This window comes from Conger conger, chromosome 7 (assembly GCF_963514075.1).
Source record: "Conger conger chromosome 7, fConCon1.1, whole genome shotgun sequence".
Classification (NCBI taxonomy): Eukaryota; Metazoa; Chordata; class Actinopteri; order Anguilliformes; family Congridae; genus Conger; species Conger conger.
Genome location: NC_083766.1, coordinates 7,747,293 through 7,758,238, shown reverse-complemented (window position 1 = coordinate 7,758,238; position 10,946 = coordinate 7,747,293). Strand labels below are relative to the sequence as shown.

The 10,946-nt window shown below is 44.2% G+C and overlaps 1 protein-coding gene across 1 annotated transcript; it reads left to right on the top strand.

Annotated features, from left to right (window-relative positions):
- Window positions 1–5,865: 5,865 nt before the first annotated feature.
- LOC133133028 (E3 ubiquitin-protein ligase RNF26-like) lies at window positions 5,866–10,743 on the top strand. The gene has a single exon (XM_061248968.1). It carries the CDS (start codon window positions 6,713–6,715, stop codon window positions 8,054–8,056), a length of 1,344 nt encoding a protein of 447 aa, XP_061104952.1. The 5' UTR covers window positions 5,866–6,712; the 3' UTR covers window positions 8,057–10,743.
- Window positions 10,744–10,946: the final 203 nt, after the last annotated feature.

Below are 10,946 nucleotides of genomic sequence, written 5' to 3'. Positions count from 1 at the left end.
CAATGGAAGAGAGAGGCAGAGAGAAAGAGGGGAGAGGGAGAGAGAAAGAGACAGAAAAGGAGCAGAGAGTGACAGAAACAGATGGAGAGAGAGAGAGGGATGGTTGCAGAGTGAGAGGAATATGGAGAAACAGAAAGTGATCGTGATTCAGAGATATATACGGGGGGAACGGGGGGAAAAGAGAGAGAAAGAGAGCAGATGTTAGTGAAGAGCATCTGTGAAACAACAAAGGAAGAACAGAACAGAACCATTCCTAAAGCAATCACTGATATTTTCCTTCTTTCACCTTTTTTACAGGAATATTACGGTGCTTCTGCACTAGAATCCTGTCTTCTAAAGACATAAAATGGGGAAATAAAATTTAATTCCTGGGATTTGCATAGTCTTTGCAAAATTAATGATAGAAACAAACAGTCTCAAATAAAAGTCAGCAATACAACACTCTATTAAGCCAGACCTGGATAGGCCCATTAATTGTCAGTGTTTATATATTTTGTTGAAAGAAATTAAACATTGTAACTATATCAGTCTCTACTATGAAAAAACAATTTAAAAAAATGCTGGGGCTTAGAAAACAGTATTGATGTTCTAGTTTACTGAGCCTAAGGGCTTGACCCTAAAATTCTGTGAGCTCACCTTCCAAAAGATAAATGTCTGGGTGTGGATGAAGATTCCTGTTCACAGAACACAATAGCTTCAGCAGCTGTGAGCAAGATGGACAGGGAAAGGACAGACAGCCTGCCATGTCGCATTGAGAATAAATCCTTTTGCATTGGGAAGCCAAAGCTTGCTGGGAGCCACTACTAAAGGGGCTATAACAAGTCGGACATGTTTTTTTTCACCATCGCACGACCGGACCTTCAACCCCTGTGATATATGACCGGGATTCCTTCAGAAGACGGTGACGGGAGGGGAAAGCAATGCATGTTCAAAAGGAGGTTTTGGGCACTTACAGACATCCTGTCGACAAGGCGCCTTCGGGGGCAAAACTCAGATTACTTACATTTTGGCCATAGGATTTATGGAGTCATAATGATATACTAACTGCCCATTAGCACGGACATACCCCAGTCACAGAAATAGCTACAGTAAAACGGAGATCAGCAACAGGGGCAGGTTGAAAGGAATGATTGCAGTTCTTAGAAATTCTCCAAAACAATAAATAATTCAGTTCTCCAAAACAAGAGACACTACCGTACCTCAAAAATGTTGTGTTCTGAGGTCAAATTCTTGTTTTCATGCGTAATCTCAGGTGAGGATAGTTTTCTTATTTTTCACCTTAAAAAGTTAAAAAAACAGCATGTCACATTTGATGTAAAAAAGGTTTTTTAGATACAAATGTTAAAAATTATATTTTTGTACAGAATAGAGAATAAAGTGTCTTTGATACTTTCGTTTCAGTCCTATGTTAAACTGACCTTGAGGTACAGCCATAATTAGCATAAGTTGCCTCAATGACTTTTGGGCAAGTTGACAACTTTTCCCCACAATAAATTGACAGATAGAACTTGCTTGTTGTGAATCGTTGTGATATCATATAATCCGCAACTACGTTTCTTGTACTAGTTCTAATTGTAATTATACTGTTATTGTAAATGCATTATTATAGATAGTTTAAAGCAGCAGACATATGCTTGCAGCAAACAAAGTCTGTTTTGTGTAGTCCGACTATCAAATTGATGCTTGTACCCAACTGTGAATCTGACTACATTAGTTAGATTAGTCAGATATACAGTAGACCATAACTGCCACATGCCACAGTCAATTTGGTGAATATTGATGGGGGGAGCTTGCGTTCTTCTGTAATTCGTCATAGAGATTATTGACAGGAAATGGGGCAAAGGGAATGTTCTTCAGTTGCTCTTCATGGGAATTGTTGATGGTTAGAGAAGTTTGTTGCTGACAATAACGGGGGTAATTGGGCTTTGGGGCCAACCACCTCTCAATCTGGCCCAGCTGCTCGTTTGAAGATTTTTTTTTAATTCAATATTCAGAAAGACTTGGAGAACTCACCTCAAGTAGTGTGAAAACTGATGGGGCATATTGTCACAAGTGCACACCCTCAACTTAACTGTCTATAACTCTGTAATGAAATAAGATATGAGTATGTAATTAATTGAAAATATGTGCGTGAGACTCCATTCTTTCATTTGGTATGACATTTATTCCATTTTGATGTATTGCGCTCAATAAATGTAAGAAAGAGTGAAGTGTGACCATATGCCCCACTCTCCCCTACTGATGTTTTTTGGTTTTGTTTCCCAAATAAATTACTAGCATCCGCCTATCTGTGAACATGAATGAGAAGAAATGTGTTCAAACTGAAACAAAATGTCATATGCCAGTTTTTGCTAATTCTTCCATTAATCCATCAATGGTTTATTTTATAAGGGCGGCCTGTAGCATAGTGGTTAAGGTACATAACTGGGACCCGCAAGATCGGCGGTTTGGTGGTTAGCCACAATAAGATCCGCATAGCCGTTGGGCCCTTGAGAAAGGCCCTTAACCTTGCATTGCTCCAGGGTCTCCTGCTTAGTCTAATCAATTGTACGTCGCTCTGGATAAGAACGTCTGTCAAAAATGCCATTAATGTAATGTCATTTCATTTCCACCAGTTTGCCTTCAATTACATGGGACTGATACTGAGACTTGAAATTGAATGAGGGGAATAATCAGCCAGAACCATATTCAGCCAACCCTGTCTGTGTGTTTCTCCTCTAGCTATAGCAGAGAGCACAGTGCTAGGTTAATCCCTTTCCTCCTTAACAGAGCTGCTCACACCTGCTTCTCCAAAACTGCCTATTCACAAATCTATACAGAATGCCAGAGGCTTACAGAGTAAGGAGACAAAGGATTTTAAGAGGTGGTCCATGTCTAAATAAGGCTGTAAAAAACAATGAAATCTTAAATGAGCTCACCTTCAATGTAAAAATAGTGGATACTACTAATTGTAAGAAATCTTTCAAACAGTTGAAATACTGAGTACTGTGATGTGATCAATGGGATGTGCTAATCCTGATCTATAGGAGAGAGGCCGCGTCAGGACAGGAAGCAAAGACAACAACATTTCTCCTGAATATCTCCTGAATTACTGTGTCTCCATTTCCCCTTTGGCATCGAAGGCCAGAAAAAAGCAGTGTCAATTTGCAGTAGCCTGCCTATTTTGTTTAAAAGCAAAGGGAACAGCAGTGTAGCATATAATGGAAAACAAGAGGCATAGTGCAAGAACTGGCAAATGATACACAACAGCTGGCGTTGATAGGCCACAGATCTCTGACCCTGACATTTTCTCCCGAGTATTATCAGTGCCCAGCGAAAATTACGCTAGGTGTTCTGTTAGCTGTAATCACATTGGCACAGAATGGGCTGCCCCTAGTAATCAGTTGGACCAGCAACCATATAAAACAAAGATTTATACGGTTATTTATGTACACAAACACGGGGACAGAAGGGAGGTGAAAACTGCAGAGCACTGGGTGGCATTGATAATTACTTCATCATTCTTATTTATACCAGAACAGGCAAAGAGTATTACGGTTGAAGAAAAGCAGTTGTGTAATGGAGAATATTATGTTGATAACAAGTCTCATAGGCCAAACAGGGGTTTATTTGATTTCAGAATGGTATAAGGGAACAGGTTGAAGGTGGACTGTAAGAATCTACTGTCAAGTACAGTATGCAGCACATCATACCTTGTTAAAATGTGAACACAAAGCTAAGAAAGTTGCTGTTTTAGAATAATGAATTATAGCTATTTAAAGCAAAAAAAAAAAAACAAATAAGGCATGTCACCCAAAAATAAATGGAATGGGTGCATAACAATGCATGATTAGGAAACTAATATTACTTTGCCTTGGTAATTGCAAAGTATCTATGTTTATATGTTTCAGAATGTTCCATTTGCCCTGCTTATGAGTGATGACGACTGTAAAAATGGTAACTTGCAAAAAATTCTGAATTTGAAATGTTCAGAATGCTTCCAATTAAGTGTGTTATGTAGACATGTAAATAGCATTACCAACACACCAGCCTCCATCGTTCAACATACTGTACAAGACCATTTAAGAAAAATGCATTGCAGAATACATGCTGAGAAGACTCCAGGAAGACCTGCAGTTTCATTGGTCTACACCAGGGGGTTCTAAACCACCTGTGTACAGTGGTTTTTACTGCAGTCAATCTGCAACAACTTTTTGGCCACCGCCAAAGAAGGTAAGTTTGGAGAAAAAAGGGTGACGCCTTTATAGAGAAGAACACCTTGCCAGCTGTTAAGCATGGAGGTGGATTCATTATGCTTTGGGGTGGTGTTTGGTGCTGGGGGCACAGGGAATATTGCGTATTGAGTGGAAGAAAGAATGGACGACACCAAATATAAAAAAATTCTAGAGTCTAATGGTCAAGCATACCAGGAAAAACGGATGAAGGTTTTGGAATAGCCATCACAGTCCCCAGACTTGAATATTATTCAAAATTTGTGGAGAGATCTCAAGGATCTGCAAGGAGGCCAAAAAATATTTCTGAGCTAGAGGTGTTCTGCCAGGAAGAATGGCAAAAAAATCCAAAAGCGAGAATTGAAAGACTCTTAGCTGGGTAAAGGAAGTGTTTACAAGCTGCTATAGTTGGCCAAGGAGGAGTTACAAAGTACTAACTGACAGGGATCCCAAACTTTTGCACAGGGCCTTTTTTCTTTTTTTGTAATTATTTTGAAAATGTCAAAATCCATCCATCCATCCATCCATCCATCCATCCATTATCTGAACCTGCTTATCCTGATCAGGGTCGCAGGGGGGCTGGAGCCTATCCCAGCATACATTGGGCGAAAGGCAGGAATACACCCTAGACAGGTCGCCAGTCCATCGCAGGGCACACACACCATTCACTCACACACTCATACCTACGGGCAATTTAGACTCTCCAATCAGCCTAACGTGCATGTCTTTGGACTGTGGGAGGAAACCGGAGTACCCGGAGGAAACCCACGCAGACACGGGGAGAACATGCAAACTCCGCACAGAGAGGCCCCGGCCGACGGGGATTCGAACCCAGGACCTCCTTGCTGTGAGGCGGCAGTGCTACCCACTGCACCATCCGTGCCGCCCAAAATGTCAAAATGTAAAATAAAAAGTAATCTTACTTTAAAATTTGAAGAAATGTGTCATGCTTAATGTTGTACCATTTAGAGGTCAGGTTCTCTTTTGTTCACTCAGATATTCATTGTAAAAGGCTTTTTGACCAGGGGTGTCCACCTCCACCGTTGTGATCGGAGTTTATAGTTAAATGTATCTTGGAGATGTTATATTATGTCGTTACAAGATAGATTTTGCATTATTTTAGCCCACCCCTGCTCTCAACCCTCTCCCAGGTTATCACACTGGTAATATAAATTACCTCTTGAATCCTGACCAAATAGTTAACTGTTCCACACCTACTGGTCAATGCTGTGGTTCCTCACTGCATGGAGTACTGCAATGGCATCCAACCTTTCCAATGCATCTTGAAACTCTGCTACTCATGCATACTATTCCTTTCCATACACTATAATTCCTTCTGGTTCTTACCACCCACTACAAGCTGTTACGTGCAGCTCAGTCTGTCCAAGGGTAGCTCCTTCAAACACCAACAATGCACACACAAACCCTGATCTCTGTTTTGCTATATATTGCATTGCACATTGAAGTGATACTTTATTTTATTTTAAAACCACTGTTGGTCAACGAAGGTATGGACACTTTATGAAACAAATACAACCATAGATAATACTTCATAAACAATGGTTTTAGGGTCAGATGGATTATTCTTCCGCTCGATTATTTTTCCCTGAATCTAAGTCGACAACTCCAGCTTCGACTGTGAAGTCTGTATAAAGTGAAAACATGGCAGCGTCCAAAGAATTTCAACTTTAACGTGCTAGCCTCACTCAGAATTACAAGCTTCGTTTATAGTCTACGGTCGGAATTTGGTAATGTTTGTCTGCTCCTTCGATCTAGATACAAATGGGGCTTTGTCAGTCTAATTGTTTATGGATTTGTAGCGCGATATATCCGTCGCTGGTATATGCTGTTTAGCTAGCTTAGCTAGCTAACTTAGCTACTATGACTATGTGCAAACGGATGCCTTGCTTTTTGAAAGTAATAGTGATGGAATTTATACTTTGAACTAATGTGAGCGAGAGTACAGTTTGTTTTCTTTTTACACAGTTCCCTAGATAACCTAGCTGCCTAAGTAGATATTCTCCGCGCTAGCATGCTGTACATAACAAGCTAGCAAGCTAGCTAAATAACGTTAGGTGTGTTCTTGTGATCTAACGACGTTACAAGCAAGCTAGATACGTAGCTAGTTTAATATGCAGTGTATTATTAAACTGCATTGTAATACGCTAAAGAGACTGGTAGCAGCAGTACATTTTAGAAAGCTCTATGAAACACTGATAGACGACTACATTGGATAATGTCGAACTGTAAGTACCTATAGCTTGTGATATAGTACCACTGAAATACAACGTTATATCTAGGTAACGTTAGCTAATATAGCTAACGGCGTACGATGGGAATGTAGCAAGCTACATGACACTTATAAATTAGCCATTTTGTAATGTTCGATTAGATAGTGTCAGGTTGTTAAATTTGCAAAAAAGGCGTATATAACTGTAGTGGTCTAGCTAACGTTATTCCCAGGTCGTTGCACCGAGTCGACATTCCTGAACTGGCAGAACATGGGCCTGATATATATTGTATTCTGCGCCTTTGGGAAATTATTGGACGTCTTATGTTTCGTGCTGGATTTGAACTTTTGGGTCGTAAACTCAGTGATACGGCTGTTGACCGGTGTAATCTCCTTCCTGCACAACCTGCCCTCGCTGCTGTCCAGCTCCGCCATGGAGTGCTGGAACCTCGCGTTGGTGTGCATCCTCACGGCCGCGGAGGGGTTTGCGAGCGCTGCGCAGGGCTCGTTTCATGCGCTGGGAAGCGGACTGCAGGCTCTGAGTGGCGTGTCTGAGAGCTTCAAGATGGCAGGCCACCTGTCCTCTCACGTGCTACTGCGCACCAAGGAGCTAGTGCATCGCGGACTGCTGTCTGGGCACTCGGTGCTTCGCCAGGCCTTCGAGGGCTGCGGCATCGCGCTCAGCCTGGCTATCTACTTCGTCAACACTGTCGTCAACATGCTGCTCATCGGCACGCAGAACTGCCTTACAGCGGTGGCCAGCGTGTGGGACGTGGTGTCCGGGCCGCTGCAGAAGGCACTGGAGCTGGCCCTCACCATCCTCACCTTCATGTACAGCAGCCTGGTGGCCGTGTCCGTCCTGCTCTGGGCCCCTTTCAAGCAGGCCCTGGAGTTCCTGGGCTCGCTCGGCCACATCTTCGTCACGGTCTTCCTGCTCAACGTGTACGGCCTGGTGCTGACTCTGGCGGTGGTCCTCGCCGTCACCGCGGTCTACGTGAACCCGCAGCTGCCCCGGCGGGCGGCGCAGGGCGCCCTGCGCTACGTGGGCACCGTGCCCGCCCTGCACCGCCTGCAGAGGGCGCTGTACCGCCTGTACCTGCTGGCCCTGGAGCGCGCGCAGACCGTGCTGGAGAGGGGCGTGTGGCAGCGAGCGCCGACGCAGGGCAGCCAGACGGGACGCGGCGGGAGGGAAGGGGGCGGCGATCGCTCCGAGGGCGACCCGTCGAGGCAGAGGCCCCCGGGCAGCCCGGCTTTTCGCGCCCGGCGCGCCCCGGACGAGGGCGACGTGGCCCCGGCCCGCCAGGCCCCGCAGGGCGGCCGGCGGCCGGACGGCGACGCCCAGGACCCGGGCCTGCTGTGCTCGAGCGCGGACCGGCCCCTGCAGAGGCAGCCGCACGCCCCCGCCGACAGCCTGCTCACCCTGCTGAAGGAGCACGAGGAGCGCAAGAAGTGCGTGATCTGCCAGGACTGCGTGAAGCACGTCCTGCTGCTGCCCTGCCGTCACCTGTGCCTGTGCCGCGACTGCGCCGACATCCTCCTGCGGCAGCCCCCCCACCAGCACAGCTGCCCCCTGTGCCGGCAGCCCATCGGGCACACCATGGACGTCTACCTCTGAGCCCCCGAGGAGCCCCCCCCGGGGAAGGCCGGTCTCAGGGTCGCAGGGCGTCCGTCGTCACCGGTGGGCGACCGGGATCGGGGGGTGGATTTTAGAGCGAGTGATGATTTCCCCACATCCCGCTCCGCCAGGGCTGTTACCGAGCGGATTTCCCCCCCCCCTCCCCCCCCGCTACGCCGTCGCCCACCTTGGTCAGAGTTCCCTCGGTGTGAGGCTCGGATCGACCCCCAGGACGAGCTTTATACGCAGCTCTGGTGTAAGTGTGTGCTGTGTGGAGATTGCGGCCGTCGCTATCGGCCCGTCGCGGGAGAACTTGAGTTGTCACCGTTTTTCCCCCCCCTGCCTCTCCCTCACACCGGTGCCCGTGTGACTGGCACAGCCCGAGGCGTGTGCTTGTTAGTTTAAGACCCAAACACGGCACGAGCTGCTTGCTTGGCGGAGTGGCCGCAGTGCTGCTGCTTGCTTCATGCCGTGCTGTGTTTCCATCGCGCTTGTGGTGAAGCTCATCTCAAGGTTTTGTACATTGACCAAAGCATTGATTACAGCACTCATTAGTATTAATTACAACACTCATTAGCACACATTCAAATTATTATTTTTCCAACTTTGGAGCACATTTTTTTTTTTTGAAAAGTTGCCTGAGAAGAGCTTTATGCAACACATCTGCCACAATGGAGCATCTGACTATTCAGGCTTATTTATGTTTGATAGACAAAACAGCGAGAGCTTGGCTGTGCCTCTTGCTATGTGTGTGTGCGATTTAGCGAGGATGATATCCGGTGAGGACATGGACTGGGATCAGGGTGATCCATAGACCCACAGAGAGGGGCTTTTTCAGTGTTAACTGAGCACCTGCTTCCATATCCCAGTGAAACAGTTGTTTACTGATGAAAGGGAAGGTGCATTTTTTGTAAGATCTAAAATATGCAGCCTCCCAATATAAAATGTATCCCAAGTTATTTTTCCTGCCACTACAAAATGTTATTTTCTGTGACTGAGGCTGAACTTAAATTATTTCTCAGCTCTCATTGCAACATTCCAAGCAGCCTGTAAACTTGACCTAATAGCCCATTTTTGGATATAATGTTGTTTCTTTCAGTGGTTCAATTTTAGGTTTGCTCTTGAACAGCATAAAGGACCAACAAGAAATCCAGCATTGGATTTTTCCCAGATTTTGGGACCAGTGCCCTCAATGTCCATCATTATTGGGCCAACCAAGCCAGATTTACATGGCTGCTGAGTCAGTATTCCTTTAACCATGTTTCTGTTGTTTTCTGTAGCTTTTGAGTTGTGTGATGGAAAGGTGAATCACACTCAAGAGTGAATGATTATTTCCATGCTAATGCTATGGGGCGTGTTTAGTTCTGTTAACGTTTGTTAATGTACTTTAAGGAGGCTTGTCTTTAGATTACAAAGTTAAAACTTGAACTAGCTGCATTAGAGACGTGGCACTTAGACCTTACTAAATTAAGTCTAGTTGTCTGATAATGACAGTCTGATAAGTCTTGAAGAAAACACGTGATGTTATAACTCTACTGTAGTTTAACTTTCCTGGTTTTGGCCCAGTTTTGAGCTGCAAGTTTTGAGCAAATCTGTTTATCTGTGTCAGCTCTGAGCTGGATTATGCAGGATCACCAGTTGTGTTTGAGACCTGGTTAAATATAATGCATTTATGCCTCCATTTCGCCTGATGAGATTTGGCACTTATCCCCAAACTTGGTCTTTGGCACATTGGGTTTTTCCTGCTTCTTACTACTCACTGGGAAGTCGTCTTGTTCTTTACCTTGTTGTGAATCCTGATGGTAAACTGACTGCTCTCTCTTTAAAAACATTAAGCTTGCAGGTGCTTAAATATGTGCTTTGTTTTCTGGAAGAATGTGGAGCCAATGAACCTTTATATTTTGAACATTATATTTTGCGTTTTTCGTTTCTTCATTTTCATTTTACATGTCAGTTTTGCCTAATCCTGTTTGTTCCTTTGTTTTCTGTGGCAAACCAAAGAGTTGTCTTATGTTTCAGTAGATGTTTTGTCAAATTTGTTACGTGTCCAGTTGCATAGACACAAAGCATTTCAGCTTCTTTTATTTTTATTTTATTTTTATTTATTTTTTGTAATTTTTTTGAGGAGCGGAGTAGACAAGTGTCAGTTGTTGCTGTTGATACTGTTGTACTTTTCAAGTGGTGGACTGGAATTTTGCTTGGTCCAATAAAAGAAATAATGGCTTATTGGGACTCGTGGGTGCCACTAATGTCACTTTAATTTACCAGGCTCAGTATTAAATTGATAGATAACCTCTCTTGTCTATCCATTGTTACATATTGGAGAGCAGTGCTTATTTGTCTGGGAAGCATTGATTCTTCAAATGAATGTCACAGTTAGTTTATGCTGATGTTCCAGATTCTTGCAATTTCCTTTAATAACCGTGAAACATTCCAATAGTTTCATATACACCGTATTGCTGGCTTTTTACATGATTTCTTAGACACTACCAGAGATACCAGAGTGTATATTGCCAACTAAGATCATTCTATTGCCCTTTGCATTGTAGTTTATTGCTGCCTTCATTATACTGAACTGTTGCAGACTGTAGGCAGTGAAGAATTTCATGTATGTTTTAATCCCCACCGTGGGTTTAGAATGTGACAGACTAATTTGCAAACCGTGCAATAAATGTACTGGCTTCAAAGTGTTTTTTGTGTGTTTCTGTGTCGCTAAAAAAAAAAAAAAAATGGAACAAGTGAGTGTGTCCGGGGTGGGGGCACATGCATATGCACACAACCCTTCAACGATACCACGCAAGGCATGTTCTAACTGATTATGTTCAGATGAGTCATTCCACACCGACTGAACCACTGGCTCCCACCTTATGTTCTCAGATTGAACTCTAAA

Excerpts from the sequence above, each read along its gene's own strand:
- LOC133133028 (XM_061248968.1), top strand. The coding sequence starts at position 6,713 with ATGGGCCTGATATATATTGTATTCTGCGCCTTTGGGAAATTATTGGAC.